Raw genomic sequence first — 22,495 nt, 5'->3', positions numbered from 1 at the left:
GGCACTATGGCACACTCAGTGTGGCCACCTTCTCAACCACTGGTCAGATCCTGTGTTCCTACAGGCAGCTGTGCTCTTAGTCCAGGGGTCAAGCCTCAAGGTGGCTGTCTCGGATATCTCCATTACAGGCTAAAGTGCCACTTGCAATGGGCAGGCAGCCTCGGGCTCCTATTATCACTAAGGCTTGTGCCCCCTCTATGTGGCAGACATATGCTCTGAGGTGAGGTCTTTCTGTTGTATGGGGCTCTATTCGCCGATTTAACTCAAGATGCTCGATCAGAGGATGTTTCCTCCACTGTAGGGTTCATTGTGGCCATCTCGGCATATCAAAAAGAAAAATTACGCTGTGCATGGTTGTCCCAAGGGAGGCATCACCTGACCGACAGGTTCTTGAAGGGTGCAGGGAAATAAGTCCCTCTAGATTTGCACCTTATCCCTTCTTTGGGTCTCTCTCCGTGGCCCTCATAGGTCTGTGGAGCGTCCCCTTTGAGCCGCATAGATCAGTCGAGCTACAAGTGTGGTCGCTTAGACCTCACTCCTGATCACGCTCACTTCCATGAAGAGGGTGGAGAACCTGCATGCATTTTTCAATGGAAGTGCCTTAAATTAGGACCGGCTATTCTCACACATTCTGAGATCCCGGTCTAGTAATGTGCCCGGGGTTCCCCACCTCTCACCTTCGGGTTCAGGTGGTGGACCTGCAAGCGCTGCCCGCGGAAGAGGCAGACCTGGCCTTAGCGTTGCTATGTCCTTCGTGCTATTCACGTTATTGGACTGCACCCGGAGCATTAGTTGTTCCGAGCAGCTCTTGTTTGCTTACGGGTCAGCAGAAAAACGGGGAATGCTGTCCTCAAGCAGAAGTTGGCCATTGGGTGGAAATTGGGCCTCACCTCAGCTTCTTAGTGCCAAGGTGAGCTGTGCCCCCTTGGAGTTGAGTCCTCTCTATGAAGGGTACTCCTCCCAGGCGTGGTGCACAGCGCTTCTCTAGCAAACATTTGGAGCTGCGAGCCAGGCGACACCCTTCACTGTGCAAGATTCTTGTTACGTTGAGCTGTGTCCTCCTGTGTGTGGCGTGTAACTCAGGTAATTGATGGGAGGACAGCTCGGTGTCGGCTTGCTGCGCCATTCCTTACGGATCCGTGCGCTTCTCCCAGTTGTTCCCCTCTGTGAACTCTGGGCCCTCCATTGCCCCGCAGTCTGGATTAGAGCAAAGTTTTCTGGGACTGTGCTCCAACAGGGGGTCTCCTTCGCCTTTGAAGGTTGTGGCATAATGTCTTAGCATTTCTCCACAGCTATTCACCGTGTTCCCCCTAATATCCTTTTAAAAAAGGGATATTTTATTGTACTAATCTCCACATGGCGTTACATTTTGTCACTGTGCTCTGCCCCCGACGTTTGCTTCAGATACCTGGCACCCCGGGTGGGCAATTATCTGGCTTACAGGGTGTTGGGAAGGTTACGTGTTGAGCTTCCATTGTCCTGACAATCGCTTGCCTGTCAGCATTTGTTCCTCAACTACGTAACACGGTTCAGGATTGTGGCGTTTTCCAGAGGGACCCCAAATACGTCGGTATTGACTTAACGTCGTAGAGAACGACTGAAGGGGAACGTCTCGGTTACAACTGTAACCCTCATTCTCTCAAGGAGGGAATGGAGAAGTTACGTCCTTCCTGCCACACTCCTGAACTGCGCTGAATGCTGGAATGTCTCTCGGCTCCTCAGCATAAAACCTAAGTAAGTGGTTGCATGCCGCCATCTTATATACCCGTATGTACGGGGGGAGTGGCTTAGCATGCAAATTCCACTCGCCAAATTCATTGGCCTTTTCTTCTTAAAGCTCTGAGGTGATTGGGCCCCCAAGTAGGCCCCAAATACGTCAGTATTGATGTAACATCTCCGTTCCCTCCTTTAGGGAATGAGGGTTACAGTTGTAACTGAGACGTTATCTCTAGTCAGATACTGGAGATAGTCAATTCGTGAATAGGATTTATGAGTAGCAGAAAAGAATGTGAATGACCTAGCAGAAGGATTTAATAAGTGATAACCACCCACCAATGAGGATGAGGTTACACATTGCCTAAGTTTGTCAGAACAAAAAGCTTGAGAGTGTGATTCCTTTGGTCCAGATCTATCTAGAATATGGGACATTACAGAATTCATATCTGCACCCAATACAATTTCAGAATCCGAAAATTTCAAGAGATAGGTTGACAAAACAGAGAAAAAAAGTAGGGTCAGGAATACAAGGGGCTTAAGCTGAAAGAAATACAGTATTTCTGTTCTCCACTATTGTTTTTGTATATATAATTCTACTATCTGTATCAAGACCTTTATCTAGAACAGTAATATTTAAAGTTCTCTGCACCAATATTAAGACACCCTTAGTTTTAATATCCGAAGATGACTGAGATACCACTTCATAAAACGTATTACACCTGTGTATATCCTCCTCTTTCAAATGAGATTCCTGAACTAACACTAAATCAATATTTCTTCTTCGCAAAAAATCCAAAAAACCTGTACATTTGTGAGGGCCATTTAGGCCATTAATATTACATATTACAATATTACATAAGCTTAATTACTTGTGCGTTTAAGCCAATGCCACGCTAAAAAGAATAACCTTAACTGAATCTGGACGTGACTCTCCACAATCTCTGATGAAATCGGTTAGGTGTTTGAACACCTACTGGATCCTTGGACAAAAGTTTACAGGGGTTCACCCAGTTTAAGAAATTTCTGATCGTAAAAATCTAATTCTTTACATTGTAACGTATTGTTTTCCTTATAATGTACTGATTCAAATTAGTAATCAATAATAATTCTTATTTTAATAGTCTGTGTGCCTCCCTTGACATGCTCTCGCGTATGAACAGGCAGCAAATCTGGTGCGGGCGCGGACAGAGCGGGGCACATCAGGCTCAATCGTCAAACATATTTCAAAGGAAGCCGGCGCCATGGTCCTTATCATCTTTGCTAATCAAATATTTGCATTTATTCACATACAATTTAATTAGGGACAGTGGCCTGTCATGATTTGGGCTAATGAAATCATTCTGAAAATGAAAATCACACTACTGAATGATGCGCATCGGAGGGGATTTAGAAGTGGGTATACACAAAGCCAACTGATAAAGAAATGGGTATACGCAGGTACTGCACTACACCACTGCATATTACCCTACTCAATAGCATTAACACAGGCGTAACTCCCTTCAAACTTTATATGGAATGTAACCTTTTCTGCCACCACTTTTCGAACAGGCGAACAGACACAGACATACACACACACACAAATGAAATTGTTTGCCTGATGGAAAAAGTATTTAAAAGAGGTTCATATTTTAGAAAATGTAGTTAATGTTTGTGTCATTATTGATTTATCTTATCCACCCGCGACTCACCTGCAAATAATCAGAGTGCATTTTTTTATTACCCAACCCACCCGACCCGTGGATTATCCTCAGCGCCTATATATATTATATATATATATATATATATATATATAAATAATGTGATGAGTCGGCTGCCTCCCCCCCAATTACCATCGTCACCCCGTCCGTGATCGCCGCCCTTCACCAGGCTCCCAACGGAAGTGGGTGTGCGAGAGAGGAGGGGCGCTGAAACAGTCAGGTCTCCTTGAGAGACCAGTCTCTTCCCCGTGCATGCACGCCGGTGTCCTCGTGGGTCCAGGAAGGAAGCGGAGAGGGAACGAGCGCCACCAAAAATGATGGACGAGCTGTCGGACCCGCGGTCCGGACGTGAAGCCGCACCCAGACGGCTGCGGGCTAGGATGCCGGGCCGATTTACCTGCCTCAGGAAGTGCCGTGATGAAAGGTAGATGAAGCCGCTGAAGGAAGCCGCTGAAGGACGCCGCTGAAGGACACCGCTACCCCTCGTGCCGCGGACCCCGATGAAACACCTGATGACGTCATTCCCTTTCGCTCGCAAAAGTAAATGAAAATTCGGACCCGTGGAATGGAGAGACGACAGTGACGGCCTCCCAGACGCTAAAGGGGTAAGTGATTTGTGCTCGTTCCACTTCAATCTCTTTGCCCATCAGAGAGGGGAGCCACATCGGTAACAATCTTTTCAAAAAGCCCACTGGGTCATCTTTTTCAGAACCATCAGGCAATCCAACCAGCCGCAAATTGCTGCACCTATCGCGATCCTGTAGGTCCACTACCTGCTGCTCAAGCGTGGCTACTCGCCTATCATGATCTGCAACAACTTTCTTTTGTTCTCTCATCTCCCCTGTAAGAAGATCCAGTTTAGAGCATAGCAACTTAACAACCGTCATGTGTGAAGCAAACTTGTTCCGCATCCCCGTCAACTCAGTTCTTAGAATGTCCTCAAACTGTGCAACAGCGTTCGCCATCTTGTCAACCATATCGCTTGTGTTCGGTGACTTTGATTTCTTCTTAATCGGAGAAGCCGACGGAGACATGTCCTGCTGTTTACGATTGTATGCCATCTGGTGAAGTATTATTAATGAATAAAACTTAAAATAAAGCAAAAAATCAGCAAAAAGTGTCACACGCACCGGATCACGTGAGGTCACGAGGTCCCGGAAGTAATCTCCGCGGGTATATAAACAGGAAGTAAGGTTCAGCTGGCACCGGACATTGAGTTCATGTTGAACTACTGTGTAGGTCGCCTTTTTCATCACCAACCAACTCACGTGAGTACCGCTCTACGGAGCTATTTATATACCTATCTGTGTGCATGTGAGAACGCGGGTTTCCTGGTGGAAATCTCTACTCCTTTGCTGGAGCGTTCTCAGATAAACAGCGTGGTTAACCTACTCACTCGTGTGTATCCGTGTTTGAGTTCTCCGTCACGCTACACAGGGACCTATCCTCGATCGATCACTTCTTGTCTTGCCTCCGTGACAGAATGTCCGGTCCCGAGATGGTCCCGGCGGATTTGGAACAGCTGGTGGGAGTGATCCGGCAGCAGGCTATGGAAATTATGAGTGTGCGGCAGGAGTTGGTGAATTTCCGGACGGAGATCACCGCGCTGCGTACCGAGACCGCGGACCATGATGACCTGGCCGCTGCTCAGGCTCCTCCCGCCGAACCAATCCGCCAACCTCCCCCTGCCAGTCATCCCAAAATATCGCTTCCGGACAAGTGGGATGGGTCCGGAACCAAATGCGATGTTTTTCTCACTAATCTCAGTCTGGTTTTTGAGTTTCAGCCATCACGTTACCCCACTGACCGCAGCAGGATCGCTCTTCTCACCTCACTTCTCACGGGGCAGGCAGCCGAGTGGGCAACGGCGGTTCTGAAGGCCGACGGGGACATCGCTCATTCCTACCCTGCATTCACCACCGAACTCAGAACCGTCTTTCAACATCCTGAGAGCGAGGTGGAGGTCGACTCGCGTCTTTACCACCTTAAGCAAGGGAGTCGCAGCGTCAGCAGATACACAACTGAATTTCGCACTCTCGTTGTACAAACTACCTGGTCAAACTCCGCTCTCCGCACAGCCTATTACGAAGGACTTTCCACCCGTCTCAAAGACGAATTGGCTGTGCGGGAGCTCCCTGACACCCTGGAGGGCATGATACAGCTGGCCCTCCGGGTGGATCAATGGATGAATCACACCACTAAAACTGTTTTCCGTTCTCTTACAGGATCAACCAGCTATCAAAGGACTCCAGAACCATCTGCCTCCCATGCTGTCGCTGCGTCTCCACCACCTCCACCAATCGCCTCAGAAACCCACTCGACCGGAGCCGGGTAACCCATGCAAATAGGGCGCACCTCCCTGTCAGCAGCAGAGAGGTCCAGACGCTACCGCGAGGGCCTTTGTGCCTATTGCGCCTCCCCGGACCACCACCGAGCTATCTGCCCTCTTCGGACGGGAAACGGACAGACCAGGTGAAGAGGGGGAGGTCTTCATCTGGTCCCACTGCTGCGAAAACCTGCCCGGAGTCCGTCACTTCCCGGTTGCTGCTGCAGGTATAAATCCTCATGGGCCACCAACAGATCGAGACCACCGCATTCGTTGATTCGGGTGCGGCTGGGAACTTCATTGATCAGGCTTATGCTGCCCACCTGGGGATTGTAACTGAGGCGTTATCCCAACCTTTGAAAGTCACCGCCATTGACGGTCTCCCCCTAAGTCTAAGTCCCATCACTCACCGCACCCAAGAGCTCACCCTCATCATCGATAACCACTCAGAGACTATCCAATTTTTTGTTACAAAAATTCCCTCACCTGCTATCATTCTCAGACACCCCTGGCTCGTCACTCATGACCCCCTCATCTCCTGGACGTCACACCGGATCATTCATTGGGGCGACCTGTCAGGAGCTCTGTCTCTGGGCCAAGGCTGGGACATGTTCGGGGGAGTCCGGGGCCCTTGATGTCGACCGCGAAGCTATCCCTGTCCAGTACCGCGACCTGGTCGAGGTCTTTAGCAGGCGCAGCGCGGCCCGGCTGCCTCCTCATCGCCCCTACGACCTCGCTATCGATCTTGTGCCGGGCGCGGTGCCACCCCGCGGTCACTTGTACTCCCTTTCGGCTAAGGAACAACTCGTGATGGAGGAGTACATAGCGGAGGGTCTTCGCGCAGGTACCATCCGACCCTCCAGCTCTCCGGCGGCCGCGGGGTTCTTCTTTGTAAAAAAGAAGGACGGGGGTCTCCGACCGTGTGTTAACTACCGAGGGCTCAATCAGATCACTGTGAAGAACCGTCATCCACTTCCTCTCACTAACACCACCCTGGACGCCCTCTCTGGTGGCCACTTCATTACGAAGTTGGACTTACGGAGCGCTTACAATCTGGTACGCATCAGGAAGGGCGACGAGTGGAAGACGGTCTTCATAACCCCCACCGGTCACTATGAGACCCTCGTGATGCCCTTCAGCCTTTGCAACAGTCCAGCCGCATTTCAGCACTTCATCAATGATGTTCTCCGGGACATGCTGGGTAGATGGTGCTATGCTTACCTGGACGACATCCTCATCTACTCCAAAACCTTAGAAGAGCATACCCAGCATGTCCAAGCAGTTCTCCAGAGGTTGCTGGCCCACCAGTTGTACTGCAAGCTGGAAAAATGTGCTTTCCACCAGCACTCCACCACGTTCCTGGGTTTCATCATCTCTGCTCAGGGTGTAGCCATGGATCCCCAGAAGCTGGAAGCTGTGCGTTCGTGGCCCCTACCCACATCGCTTAAACAGTTACAACATTTTCTGGGGTTCGCCAACTTCTATCGGCGATTCATCCGGGGCTTCAGTTCGACTGCAGCACCTCTCACTGCTCTCACAAAACCATCATGCAGAGAATTCCACCTCACCCCGGAAGCCATTCAAGCCCTTCGTTGTTGAGGTGGACGCTTCCGATGTGGGTGTAGGAGCCGTCCTCTCGCAACGCGGTCCAGATGAGAAGTTACACCCATGTAGCTCCTTCTCCAGAAAATTCAATCCCACTCAGCAACGTTACGGGGTAGGGGACCGTGAGCTGCTGGCCATCAAGAGGGCTCTGGAGGAATGGCGTCACTGGCTCCAGGGCGGCAGTGAGCCGTTCACCGTCTGGACCAATCACCAGAACCTCACAGTCATCAAACAAACCAAGTAACTCAATCCCAGGCAGGCGCGGTGAGCCTGCGTCAGGAGGTGCTCCAGTGGGGACACGACTCCACGTTGGCTGGACATCAGGGAGTTCAGAGAACTGCCAGCTTCATCGGCCGGGCGTTCTGGTGGAGAACGCTGCGGAAGGACGTACAGGAGTACGTCCAGGCCTGTAACATCTGTGCCCGCTCAAAAAACCCTAACGCGCCCTCCACCGGGGAGTTGCAGCCCCTCCCCATCCCCAGACGTCCCTCACATCTCCCTTGACTTCGTCTCTGGACTCCCCGAGTCCCTAGGAAAGAACACCATCCTCACCCATCGTGGATCGTTTCTCCAAAGCTGTGCACCTGGTGGCTCTCTCCGGACTCCCCTCTGCTAAGACCACTGCGGAATTAATTCTCGAACATGTAGTCCGCCTGCATGGGTTTCCCCAGGACATCGTCTCGGACAGAGGGCCCCAGTTCATGGCCAAGTTCTGGCAGGCCTTCTGCCGTCTGGTCGGCACCACTTCCAGCCTATCGTCCAATTTCCACCCTCAGACTAACGGCCAGACGGAGCGGGCCAACCAACAACTGGAGCGCTTCCTCCGATGCTTTGCCAGTGAACATCAGCGCTCCTGGGCTAGCTACCTCATCTGGGCCGAACTATCCAACAACCTCCACACCTCCACCGCCACCGGCCTAAGCCCATTCGAGGTATGCTACGGATTTCAACCTCCCATATTTGAACATCAGGAGCCGGAGGTTGAAGTTCCGTCTGCCCAACAGTTGGTCCAGGATGAACCGTCCGGGAACCCACGACCGCTCCATCCTGGATCCAGCTCTCATCCAGGACTACCGTCGTCGGGTATCCTCCGCTCCGGGTCCGTCTGGTGCTGGCCCTGGAGGGGGGGGTACTGTCACATGCACCGGATCACGTGAGGTCACGAGGTCCCGGAAGTAATCTCCGCGGGTATATAAACAGGAAGTAAGGTTCAGCTGGCACCGGACATTGAGTTCACGTTGAACTACTGTGTACTCACGTGAGTACCGCTCTACGGAGCTATTTATATACCTATCTGTGTGCGTGTGAGAACGCAGGTTTCCTGGTGGAAATTTCTACTCCTTTGCTGGAGCGTTCTCAGATAAACAGCGTGGTTAACCTACTCACTCATATGTATCCGCGTTTGAATTCTCCGTCACGCTACACAGGGACCTATCCTCGATCGATCACTTCTTGTCTTGCCTCCGTGACAAAAAGGGGCCAAACGTACAGAGCTCTACTCAAGTGCGACTAGGTTCATGAGCACGTCACGAGACTTCCCCTCCATGTCATTTATTTTACATTATTTCATCACATTTTACCTCACTGTCTTGAGTTGACAGTTTGGATCCTCTAGTAAATCATCGAGCTCCTTCACTCCTGATTGTCCAGGATCATTTCCTGTGAGATCCAGCTCTATTAGGTGTGAAGGGTTTGATCTCAGAGCTGAAGCCAGAGCTTTATAACCTTCTTCAGTGATACTGCAGTCTGAAAGTCTGGAAAAAAAAACACACACACACACACACACACATTAAAAGACTTCATTAGCATGTATTACACCATTAGGGTATCAACATTTTCCATTATCTCAAAAAAGCAATCAGTTTGTCAATGTTTTATAAATGTATCTACACCAACACACCAATTTATTCAGAAATATATAAATATAATAAATATTAGAAATAATAATAAATACAATTATAATAATAAATATAATAAAAAATATACTTCTTCTGAAGTTTCGGATGTTAAACTAAATCTGAATAAAAATGTTGATCATAAAAAAGAAAAAATCAAGTATATGTAAACTTTTGAACAGGATCCTGTATGTAAACATCTTTTATGTGAAAAATCTTATTCAGGTCAGTACTAAACAAACAACATCATGCAGTAAGAAACCTTAGAAACTGTAATAATACTGTCAAAACAACTGTTTGCTAGCTCTGACTACTACTACACTATCTGGCCATCATCCAATCAAAGGATGTGAAAATTACAACTTTATCGTATGCCTGCTAGATGAACCTGGCGTTGCCAACTGTGCAGTGGAGTGCGTGTCTGAAAAGTCTCCTGTTTAATGTGTTTGTAAAGACATTCTGCGTCGAAATAAACTAAATTCTAATGTAAATATATATTCTTTACATATATAATATTCCCAATCATCAGCCAGTGTGCAATATTGATCTCACTGCTGTGGTGTTGAGTGTAGCTGTTGGTGAAATGTACTCACTTCAGTATCTTCAGCTCACACACAGGATTCTTCAGTCCCTCACAGATCTCTTTGACTCCTGAATCCAGCAGACGACTGTTGTTCAGGTTCATCTCTTTCAGGATGGTTTTGGAGGAGAGAACAGTAGCTAGAACTGAACAGCTTTTCTCTGTCAGCTCACAATTATTCAGCCTGAACACAAAAACAGCATTTCAGTCAGGACCACATTCATCATGTATATTTATTACAGTTACATTGCATACTGTTAATGTCGGCAGTATCAGCTGATGTGAGCTCGACTGACGTGTTCTGCCTGAACTAACGCAATGCTTGATTATTATTATTCAGCACATATTCAACAAACATCAGATCAACAGCTCTTCATATCTGATTACACATGTGACTGACAGTCTTTAATAATGAATAATCAAAGAGGTTTCAATGTATAAATCATGTTCACTCACATTATTTTCTCCAGTTTGCTATGAGAGTCCATCAAAAGAGCAGAGAGTTTCTCCCCATCCAGATCTCCTAATTTATCTCCACTCAGATCCAGTTCTTTCAGTAGTAATGGACTTTTACCCAGAACTCCAGTGAGATACTCACATGCTTCCTCTGCAGCAGGACTTTTCAAAAACCTACAGGAAGCAGATAAGGATTTCACATCATTTATATTTTTGGATTATTTTTGCCACAAACTCTGTTGTGTGTCTGTTGAACTTCTCTAAACAGCTATTTAATTCCAGTTCATGTCATTCCTACTCAACAATGGTGCATTTGACCCTTCAATTTATTTTCATACAGCTGATTTCACATCTGTGGTTCATTTTCAAATATTTTAAGTTTTTTTTTTTTTTTTTTTTTTTTTTCACCTGATGGTCTTTAATGAACAGAGTCCATCCTGTAGTAAATCATTGAGCTCCTTCACTCCTGATTGTCCAGGATCATTTCCTGTGAGATCCAGCTCTATCAGGTGTGAAGGGTTTGATCTCAGAGCTGAAGCCAGAGCTTTATAACCTTCTTCAGTGATACTGCAGTCTGAAAGTCTACAAAAAGACAAAACACACACACACACACACACACACAAAAACAAGATTTCATTAGCATTTATTACACCATTAGGATATTAACATGTTCCATTATCTCAAAAAAGCAATCTGTTCGTCATTATTTTATAAATGTATCTACACCAACACACCAATTTCACATTACTGATCCATTCCTTGTGACACAGCACTAGTTTACAGACCAGTTGGAGCTTTACATTGATTCATGTTTAGATTAATCAAATTCAGACCTGAGTATCTGTAGTGTGCACTGTGAATTTCTCAGCAGACTGGAGATTTCTGTCACTCCAGAGTCTCCTATTTGATTCCTGCTCAGATCCAGCTCTCTGAGGCTTGAATGAAACGCTGAGGCCAGAGCAGCACAACCTTCATCTGTAATACTGATGCACTTGAACCTGTAGAAGAGAGAACAAAAATTAAGCCATACATACAATTACACAAACAGCAGCTCTAGCTAATTCTTTTATCCACTAATATTTTCATGATAATCATACTGTGAAATAAAAAAAAAAGATAATTATAATAATATTTTGTATTTTACAGTATTATATTTAAGCCTAAACCATACTTACAATGCTGCATAGAACAAGCAGCATGGAAAAGGATTTCCATTTTGAAGGAAGGAATGATACAAGTCTTAAATCATCTTAATGTCTTTACTTTTGAATGTCAAGCCCTAGGCTGTTATTTTGGTGGAAAACTACACAGTGACCTTTTCGTTTCTGTATTTAGTTCACAACAGGTTTATAAACACTTTATTGCACAAATATGGTGAAATCTTTTAACATCATCTGCCAAAAAATGTTGGAATTTGCATGAATGTAAAATAAAGTGAAACTTCCAAATTCATGTTATAGCTTTTAATTTTTATTTTTTTACATTTAACAGCCATTCAGAATTTCTACTAGCCAACAAACATATCAGAAAAAAAAAAAAATCAAGATTACCAAAATCACATCTTAGATTAAAATATATTTAGGGCCCGAGCACTGCAGTGCGAAGACCCTATTGGAATTGCTCCGTTTATTAGGGCCCGAGCACTGCAGTGCGAGGACCCTATTGGAATTGCTCCGTTTATTATTATTCCGCTTCTTCTTCTTCTCCAAAATGAAAAGTCTTTTTGAGGGCCTAAACATGCTCAAAAACTCACAAAACTTTGCACACGCGTCAGTCCTGGCGAAAATTTACATCTGATATGGTTTTCAGAAGTGGGTGTGGCAAAATGACTCGACAGCGCCAACTATAAAATTTCAACGGAGTGCGCCTCGAGCTGCTTTTCACATACATTTACGAAACTCGGTAAACACGTGTAACACACCAATACCTACAAAAAAAGTCTCCTGGTACAACATCCTAAACCCAACAGGAAGTCCGTTATATTGAATTTCCTGTACGATTTTTGTGCAGTTTATGCCATTTTCAGGCCTTGTACTTTAACGAACTCCTCCTACAGTTTTTATCCGATCATCTTCAAATTTGCTGAGTGTTATCATAAGGCCCTTGCAATGTTAAATTGCGAAGATTTTGAGTTTTCGTTAAGGGCGTGTCCGTGGTGGCCTGACAAATTCGACATGTCGCCATGAAAGAGGAAGTGGTTGTAACTTAAGCAAACAATGTCTGATCTGCCTCAAACTTCACAGGTGTGATGACATTCATGTCCTGAACACATGTCAGTGCCCATATTCAGTTATAGTCAAAGCGCCACCTGCTGACAACAGGAAGTGACATGTTTAACACCGTTACGGACTCCTAGCAACATATTAAAAAGCATTAGCAAGTTTTAAATAGGCTAGCAACATGCTACAATCATGCTTAAACATGCTAGCAACACTTAGCTAAGAGCTAATGCATGCTATTAATACAAAGAAAAAGAAAAGTGCTGTAACTCATGCATACAATGTCCAATCTGTCCCAAACTTAATATTCAACATGCTTCAAACATAGTAAAGCATGCTAGCAACACTTAGCTAATATGCTAAAGTATGCTAATAATACAATGAAACAGGAAGCTACTCTAACTCAGGCATACAATGTCCAAACTTAACATGTTTGATAAGAGCCCTGATCTGAACACATGCTCATGCCCATATTCAGTTATAGTCATAGCGCCACCTGCTAGCAACAGGAAATAACATGTTTAATACTGTTATGGACGCCTAGCAACATTTTAAAAAGTATCAACAAGTGTTAAATAGGGTAGCAACATGTTATAAACATGTTAAAACTTGTTAGCAACCCTAAGCTAAGTGCTAAACCATGTTATTAATGCAATGAAACAGAAAGTTACTGTAACTCAGGCAAGCAATGTCCAATCTGCCCCAAACTTAACATGTTTGATAAAAGTCCTGGTCTGAACACTTCTACGTGCCAATATTCAGTTATAGTCATAGCGCCACCTACTGTCAACAGGAAGTGACGTTTAACAATGTGATGCACTATTAGCAACACACTAAAATAATCCATTGAGTACTAAACTTGCTAAAAACATGCTCAAACATGCTTCCAAACAGGAAGTTGTTGTAATTCATGCAAACAATGTCCAATCTGCCTCAAACTTCACATGTTTGATAAGAGCCCTGGCCTGAAGATATCTACATGCTCATATTTAGTTATAGTCATAGCGCCACCTGCTGGCAACCGGAAGTGACATCTTTAACACTGTGATGGACTATTAAAAGCACAGCAAAATATGCCATATTGTGCTAAACATGCTAGTTTTATTGGCTAAAATTGTGTCTGTTTGACAGATTCCGTTTGCCAGCCACCTGCTGGCAACCGGAAGTGACATGTTTAACACTGTGATGGACTATTAAAAGCACAGCAAAATATGCCATATTGTGCTAAACATGCTAGAAACACTTACTAAGTGCCAATGCATGCTATTAATGTCATGAAACAGGAAGTTGTTGTAACTCAAACATACAATCTCTGATCTGCCCCAAACTTCACATGTTCGATAAAAGTCCTGGCCTGAACACATATATAGGGCAATATTCCATTACAATCATAGCGCCACCTGCTGGCAACAGCAAATGTCTTGTTTTACACTAACTTAAACATGCAATGTACAATTTGCACCAAACTTGACATGTTTGGCAAGAGTCTTGGCCTAAAGACATCTAAAGGCCAATATTCCATAATAGCGCCACCTGTTGGCAGCAGGATATGTCCTGTCTTACACTCAAGCATGCTATGTTTAATCTGCACCAAACTTCATATGTTTGATAAAATCGCTGGCCTGAAGACATCTGCATGCCAATATTCAGTTACAGGCATAGCACCACCAACTGGCAGCTGGACGTTTTGCACATTTAAATGACTTTGACATATTCCTCCTATGTTTACTATATTAAAAGCATATGGCCCACTGTTCGCTGTTTCCCTAAAGCCACTGGTCGGCTGTGAGCCTGGGTGCGAGGGCCCTTTCATCGCTGCTTGCAGCTTTAATTCTTCTTCTTCTTCTCCAAAGTAAAAAGTCTTTTTGAGGGCCTAAACATGCTCGAAAACTCACAAAACTTTGCACACGCATCAGTCCTGGCGAAAATTTACATCTGATATAGTTTTCAGAAGTGGGTGTGGCAAAATGGCTTGATAGCGCCACCTATAAAATTTCAACGGAGTGCACCTCGAGCTGCGTTTCATGTACATGTACGAAACTCGGTACACAGGTGTAGCACACCAATACCTACAAAAAAGTCTCCTGGTACAACATCCTAAACCCAACAGGAAGTCCGTTATATTGAATTTCCTGTACGATTTTTGTGCAGTTTTTGCCTTTTTCAGGCCTCGTACTTTAACAAACTCCTCCTACAGTTTTTATCCGATCATCTTCAAATTTGCTGAGTGTTATCATAAGGCCCTTGTGATGTTAAATTGCGAAGCTTTTGAGTTTTCGTCGAGGGGCGTGTCCGTGGCGGCCTGACAAATTTCGACATGTCGCCATGAAAAAGGAATTGGCTGTAACTTAAGCAAACAATGTCCGATCTGCCTCAAACTTCACAGGTGTGATAAGAGTCCAGTCCTGAACACATGTCAGTACTCATATTCAGTTATAGTCACAGCGCCACCTGCTGACAACAGGAAGTGACATCTTTAACACTGTGATGGACTATTAAAAGCACAGCAAAATATGCCATATTGTGCTAAACATGCTAGTTTTATTGGCTAAAATTGTGTCTGTTTGACAGATTCCGTTTGCCAGCCACCTGCTGGCAACCGGAAGTGACATGTTTAACACTGTGATGGACTATTAAAAGCACAGCAAAATATGCCATATTGTGCTAAACATGCTAGAAACACTTACTAAGTGCCAATGCATGCTATTAATGTCATGAAACAGGAAGTTGTTGTAACTCAAACATACAATCTCTGATCTGCCCCAAACTTCACATGTTCGATAAAAGTCCTGGCCTGAACACATATATAGGGCAATATTCCATTACAATCATAGCGCCACCTGCTGGCAACAGCAAATGTCTTGTTTTACACTAACTTAAACATGCAATGTACAATTTGCACCAAACTTGACATGTTTGGCAAGAGTCTTGGCCTAAAGACATCTAAAGGCCAATATTCCATAATAGCGCCACCTGTTGGCAGCAGGATATGTCCTGTCTTACACTCAAGCATGCTATGTTTAATCTGCACCAAACTTCATATGTTTGATAAAATCGCTGGCCTGAAGACATCTGCATGCCAATATTCAGTTACAGGCATAGCACCACCAACTGGCAGCTGGACGTTTTGCACATTTAAATGACTTTGACATATTCCTCCTATGTTTACTATATTAAAAGCATATGGCCCACTGTTCGCTGTTTCCCTAAAGCCACTGGTCGGCTGTGAGCCTGGGTGCGAGGGCCCTTTCATCGCTGCTTGCAGCTTTAATTCTTCTTCTTCTTCTCCAAAGTAAAAAGTCTTTTTGAGGGCCTAAACATGCTCGAAAACTCACAAAACTTTGCACACGCATCAGTCCTGGCGAAAATTTACATCTGATATAGTTTTCAGAAGTGGGTGTGGCAAAATGGCTTGATAGCGCCACCTATAAAATTTCAACGGAGTGCACCTCGAGCTGCGTTTCATGTACATGTACGAAACTCGGTACACAGGTGTAGCACACCAATACCTACAAAAAAGTCTCCTGGTACAACATCCTAAACCCAACAGGAAGTCCGTTATATTGAATTTCCTGTACGATTTTTGTGCAGTTTTTGCCTTTTTCAGGCCTCGTACTTTAACAAACTCCTCCTACAGTTTTTATCCGATCATCTTCAAATTTGCTGAGTGTTATCATAAGGCCCTTGTGATGTTAAATTGCGAAGCTTTTGAGTTTTCGTCGAGGGGCGTGTCCGTGGCGGCCTGACAAATTTCGACATGTCGCCATGAAAAAGGAATTGGCTGTAACTTAAGCAAACAATGTCCGATCTGCCTCAAACTTCACAGGTGTGATAAGAGTCCAGTCCTGAACACATGTCAGTACTCATATTCAGTTATAGTCACAGCGCCACCTGCTGACAACAGGAAGTGACATGTTTAACACTGTTACGGACTCCTAACAACATATTAAAAAGCATTAGCAAGTTTTAAATAGGCTAACAACATGCTACAATCATGCTACAACATGCTAGCAACACTTAGCTAAGAACTAAAGCATGCTTTTAATACAAAGAAAAAGAAAATTGCTGTAACTCATGCATACAATGTCCAATCTGACCCAAACTTAATATTCAACATGCTACAAACATAGTAAAGCATGTTAGCAACACTTAGCTAATATGCTAAAGCATGCTAATAATGCAATGAAACAGGAAGTTACTGTAACTCAGGCATACAATGTCCAATCTGCCCCAAACTTAACATGATTGATAAGAGTCCTGGCCTGAACACATGCCCATGCCCGTATTCAGTTTTAGTCATAGCACCACCTGCTGGCAACAGGAAGTCACATGTCACTCTGTCATGAACGCAACATTTTAAAAATATCAACAAGTGTTAAATAGGGTAGCAACATGCTAGAAACATGCTATAACATGTTAGCAACACTTAGCTAAGTGCTAAAGCATGTTATTAATGCAATGAAACAGAAAGCTTCCGTAACTCAGGAATGCAATGTCCAATCTGACCCAAACTTAACAGGTTTGATAAGAGTCCTGGTCTGAGCACATTTACGTAACAATATTCAGTTATAGTCATAGCACCACCTACTGTCAACAGGAAGTGACGTTTAACACTGTGGTACACTATTAGCAATACACTAAAATAAGCCACTGAGTGCTAAACTGGCTAAAAACATACTCAAACATGCTAGCAACACTTACCAAGTGCTAAAGCATATTGTTAAAGCCACGAAACAGGAAGTTGTTGCAATTCCTGCAAACAATGTCCAAATTTCCTGAAGTAACTCAGCTATACAATGTCCGATCTGCCCCAAACTTCATATGTTCGATAAGAGTCCTGGCCTGAACACATCTAAAGGCCAATATTCCGTTACAATTATAGCGCCACCAGCTGGCAACAGGAAATGACTTGTCTTACTCAAGCATACCATGTTCAATCTGCACCAAACTTCATATGTTTGATAAAAGCGCTGACCTGAAGACGTCTACATGCCAATATTCAGTTATAGGCATAGCGCCACCAGCTGGCAGCAGGAAGTTTGGCACATCTAAATGACTTTGATTATATTCCTCCTAAATTTACTATGTTAAAAGCATAGTGCCCACCGTTCGCTGTTTCCCTAAAGCCACCGGTCGGCGGTGAGCCCGGGTGCGAGGGCCCGTTCATCGCTGCTTGCAGCTTTAATTTATATTATATCTGGATAACACTTCACGGTACGGGTACATGAATTACCATGAATTCATGCATTAATTCATGCATTAATTCATGCATTAATGTGTCATGAATTATCAGGAACTAACATGAATTCAAAATCTTTGATTCATGACTTAATGGATGAGCAACACCTTAATTAAGACATTAACTAAGATGGGTACATGATCATGATTTATGATTTATTACACATGATCATGATTTATGATTTATTACATACATATTACATATATTACATATCATGATGTTTTCTTTGTTCACAAAAAATGAATTAATTAACCTTGTCCAACAGCTTATCAGAATTCTCAGCCCGAGCCAATCTTTTTTCCCCCTTTTCCCAAAACAGCTTGTACTACTGTTTCAGCTATTAAAATAGTTCAGTTGTATATGTAATGGCAAAGTAATTATATTTCTTTTCATTTTTTTATTAGCCTAAGCAAATTTAGAAAAAAAAAAAAAAAAAAACATTTAAAGCTTTTTTTTTTTTTTTTTTTTTTTTTTTGGAAACAGACTATGATCAGTCTTCCGCTAACTGGTCGTTACTTTAAAAAAACAGACAAACAAACCAAAAAAAAAATATATAATATAATAATAATAATATTATATATATATATATATATATATATATATATATATATACACATATTTATATAGATATTTTTATATTTATTTATAATTATAATTATATATATACAGATATTTTTTACTGACACACTACAGCAAAAGATAGAAATAACTTACTTTAAACAATTTTTTAGCTGGTGAAAATACTAGTGGCCTAAAACTTTTGCACAGTACTGTATATATATATATATATATATATATATATATATATATATATATATATATATATATATATATATATATATATTATTTTTTTATTTTTTATATATATTTTTTTTTTGGTTTGTTTGTTTTTTAAAGTAACGACCGGTTAGCTGAAGACTGATCATAGTCTGTTTCAATTTTGCCTTTTTAAATCATCACGACTTGCCTAAAATATACAGTACAAAATTAGTTAGTTTAAACGTCAAACCTAGATAAATGTGCGCTATCAGGCACATATTCAATCGTTTGTGTGGAGAGTGGAAGCTGAAGCCTCTTTGCAGGACATGGAGGCACCAGTGTGATCACTTGCATTTTTTTTTTTGAGTGGAAACTATTTAAAATATTCCGTCATTTTTGCTCATAAAAGTAAGAGTAATACATCATTCAGAACTTAAATGGTCTACTTGTATTTGTGCACACAATTATATTGTATTTATAAAATAAAATAACACAAACATGATGTGCTTTGTCGTCTTAACAGGAGCGCTTCACAAAAATGAACCTAAACTCAGCAAATACATATCTCACATATTGTAACAGGGAGTGAGAGACGAGAGGCGAGCGGATCCAAATGCGAGCTTTTATTTAATGGACGAGGCAAAGACATGGTCAGACAGGCAGGGTCAAACAGGAGCAAACAGGAATATCACAGGAGATACGTAGAGAATAGTCCAAAAACACGAGCGAGAGTTAGGTAAGCAGGCGGCGAGCAGTCGAGATGAGAAGGGCCAGGCGAGGGGACTAAACACTGGGAACTAGTAACTCGGGAACAAGGAAACTAGGGAACGCTAACAATAGAACACAAGAACAACTCACAATACTCCGTGGTTTGCGAGGGGAAAGACCGGGGCTTTTATAGCTCCGCTGATTGGTCGCGGGTGAAGTGCAACGGCTGATGGGGAATGTAGTCTGGGGTGAGTGCAACAGTTTGTGTGTGATAGGGCGAGAGTGACATCTGGTGGTGAGCGGACCGTGGGACACCGACCAGATTCGTGACATAGCGCCCGACAGAGCAGGAGGCGCCAGGACCTTCCAGGACGGAACCAGAGGCAGAGCAGGAGGCGCCGAGGCCCTCCAGGGCGGAACAGGAGGTGCCAGGGCCCTCCAGGGCTGAGCAGGAACCCGCATAATGGACCGGGACCTGGGGAGAACAGTGACAGAGGAGGCAGACAGAAGAAAGGGAGAAGCAGAGAGTTTAGAGGTTAACGCCCCCTCCATAAGAGGTTCTACAGCTGGCGCTGACACCTCTGGAGGCATTGGCGCAGCTTCTCCAATGGGGGAGGCCTCTGGAGCAGACTTTGGCCCAGACGGCACCTCTGGAGCAGACTTGAGACCAGACAGGACCTCTGGAGCAGACTTGAGACCAGACGGGACCTCTGGAGCAGACTTGAGACCAGACGAGAGCTCTGGGGCAGGCTTGAGATCAGACGAGAGCTCTAGAGCAGGCTTGAGATCAGATGGGAGCTCTGGAGCAGGCATGTGATCAGACGGGAGCTCTGGAGCAGACTTGTGACCAGGCGGGAGCACTGGAGCAGGCTTGAGAACAGACGTGATCTCAGGGGCGGACTTATGAACAGACGTGACCTCAGGAGCTGACTTGTAAACAGATGTGACCTCAGGAGCACAGTGTGCAGACCACACACACCAAATGGCAACCGCCATTAAGGGAAGAGCAGTGGCGGGTGGCAGGACCTCTTTAAAGGTGGGTCTAGAAGGTATCGATGCCACTGGGATGTTCGCTGCCCTCACTGATGCTAGTGGTGGGTCCAGCACGCCGGCCATCATGATAGGCCGTGATCTTGGGATGTCAGACGAGGCATGGCAAGGCTCTGGAAGGTCAGACGAGACGTGACTTGGCTCTGGACAAATAGATGAGACATGATGAGGCACTGGGAGGTCTGATGAGACATGGGGAGGCTCTGGGCCGTCAGGCGGGACATGACTCGACTCTGGAACAACTTCACTTGGAACATGAAGATCAGCTGTGGTTTGACTTGGCTCGTGAAGATCAGTAATGACCAGATTTGACTCATGGAGATCAGCTGTGACTTGATTTGGCTTGTGAAGATCACCTGCGGCTTGACTTGATTTGTAGTGACTGGCTGAGGCCTGACTGGACTTGTGAAGACCAACTGTGACCTGACCTGGGTCGTGAAGGTCAGCCGTGGTTTGACTTGGTTCTAGGAGATCGGCAGTGACTTGACTTGGTTCGTGGAGACCAGTTGCGGCCTGACTTGACTCAGGAGGATCCGTTCTGACTTTGCTTGACACAAGAACCTCAGCCTTGACCGTACTTTGCTCAGGAACAGCGGTCTTGACATTACTTGACTCAGGAGCGGCAGGTTTAAATCGGTTTGGCTCGGGAACCATAGCTTGAATTTTGCTTGATTCAGGGACCCCGGCTGTGACTTGACTAGACTTAGTAGGAACAGCCGCTGTTATGTGACTTGACTCAGGAACCGCTTCAGGAAGGGCGGCCATGATGGGTGCAGACTCAGGAGCAGAAGACATGACGGAAACAGGCCGTGGCTTGGTTGACATGGCGTTAGCAGGCTGTGGCTTGGCTGACGAGGCGTTAGTGGGCTCTGGCTTGGCTGACGTGGCGGCCATCTTTGCGACCGGTTCTGGCGTGGTGGCCATCTTTGCAACAGGCTCTGGTGTGGCGGCCATCGTTGTGACAGGCTCTGGTGTGGCGGCCATCTTTGCGACAAGCTGTGGCGTGGCGGCCATCTTGTACGGTGGTTCTGGGCGCTCGGGTGAAACCTTGCTTGACCTTGAAGGAAAGAGGCCCGTGACCTCGCTTGACTCAGGAATGACGGCTTTGGCTTGACTGGACCTGGAAGCTTGACTGGGCTTGGTAGCTGGGCTGGACTTGGAAGCTGGGCTGGACTCGGAAACTGGGCCGGATTTGGAAGCTTGACTTGACCCTGGGGTAGCAGCCGCGACTTGAAGGAGGGCCATTTTAGCTGCCCATACAGCCATTAGGGGTGAATCCAGCACGTGGGCCATCATGACCACAGGCGGCGTCCGAGTGCTGGCCGAGAGTTTTGAGATGGCGGCCATCTTGTGGCATGGCTTGGAGACCGTGGCCATCTTGTGAACAGGCTTTAGGAAGGCTGCCATCTTGTGCAGTAGCTCAGGAAAGATGGCTGTAACGTGACTTGAGACAGGGGCGACAGCTGGAATTTGACTTGACACAGGAACAATAGCTCTAACTTGACTTGATACAGGAAACACAGCTTTAACTTGACTGGACTCGGAAACTTGACTTGACTCAGGGAACACAGCTGCAACTTCATATAGCTCTGGTATGGTAGCTGTGACGTGACGGAGCTCTGTTTTCGCCGCCATTTTGTGAACGGGCTTCGCCGTCGCCGCCATCTTGTGCACGGGCTCTGTTGTCGCCGCCAGGGTATGAACGCGCTCCGGCGCGGCCGCCATTTTGTGAACGGGCACCGCTGTCGCCGCCATTACTCTAACGCGCTCCGACACGGCCGCCATTTCCCGCACGATCCAGGCGGTCAGCGGTTCCGTGGCGTCGCGCTCCTCCTCCGCGACACCCGCAGTAAACGGAGAGCCCACGCACAACAAAGCATAGTCCATAAACACGGCCAGAGACGAACGCGGACCCTCGCGTCTCAGTCTCGCTTTTAACAGTTCATTTAAACCATCACAGAATATTTCAATGAGGATACAGTCCGGGAGGGTGGAATAGTTGGCAATAGCCAAAAACTCACAGATGTATTGCTCAAGTGTGCATGGTCCCTGCTTGATCCTACAAAGAATTCTGTCAGTGTCCATATCGAAAGAATGTCCGGGGGTGAAGCTGCTGGATCCTGTTGCGACAGAGTATTCTGTAACAGGGAGTGAGAGATGAGAGGCGAGCGGATCCAAATGTGAGCTTTTATTTAATGGACGAGGCAAAGACATGGTCAGACAGGCAGGGTCAAACAGGAGCAAA

The 22,495-nt window shown here is 45.3% G+C and overlaps 1 protein-coding gene across 1 annotated transcript in view; it reads right to left on the bottom strand.

The window, feature by feature from the left end:
* The window catches only part of LOC127154150 (uncharacterized), a 104,323-nt gene that overhangs the window by 18,108 nt on the left and 63,720 nt on the right, over window positions 1–22,495 (bottom strand). Inside the window, exons 25-29 of the mRNA XM_051095558.1 lie at window positions 11,109–11,273; window positions 10,684–10,857; window positions 10,276–10,449; window positions 9,833–10,003; window positions 8,925–9,098 (exon numbers count right to left, since the gene is read on the bottom strand). Of these exons, the coding sequence (XP_050951515.1) occupies window positions 8,925–9,098; window positions 9,833–10,003; window positions 10,276–10,449; window positions 10,684–10,857; window positions 11,109–11,273 (858 nt within the window). The remainder of the gene's footprint in view (window positions 1–8,924; window positions 9,099–9,832; window positions 10,004–10,275; window positions 10,450–10,683; window positions 10,858–11,108; window positions 11,274–22,495) is intronic.

This window comes from Labeo rohita, chromosome 22, assembly GCF_022985175.1.
Source record: "Labeo rohita strain BAU-BD-2019 chromosome 22, IGBB_LRoh.1.0, whole genome shotgun sequence".
Taxonomy (NCBI): Eukaryota; Metazoa; Chordata; class Actinopteri; order Cypriniformes; family Cyprinidae; genus Labeo; species Labeo rohita.
Note: the sequence above shows the minus strand (reverse complement) of the source record. Positions and strands in the feature narration are given on the sequence as shown.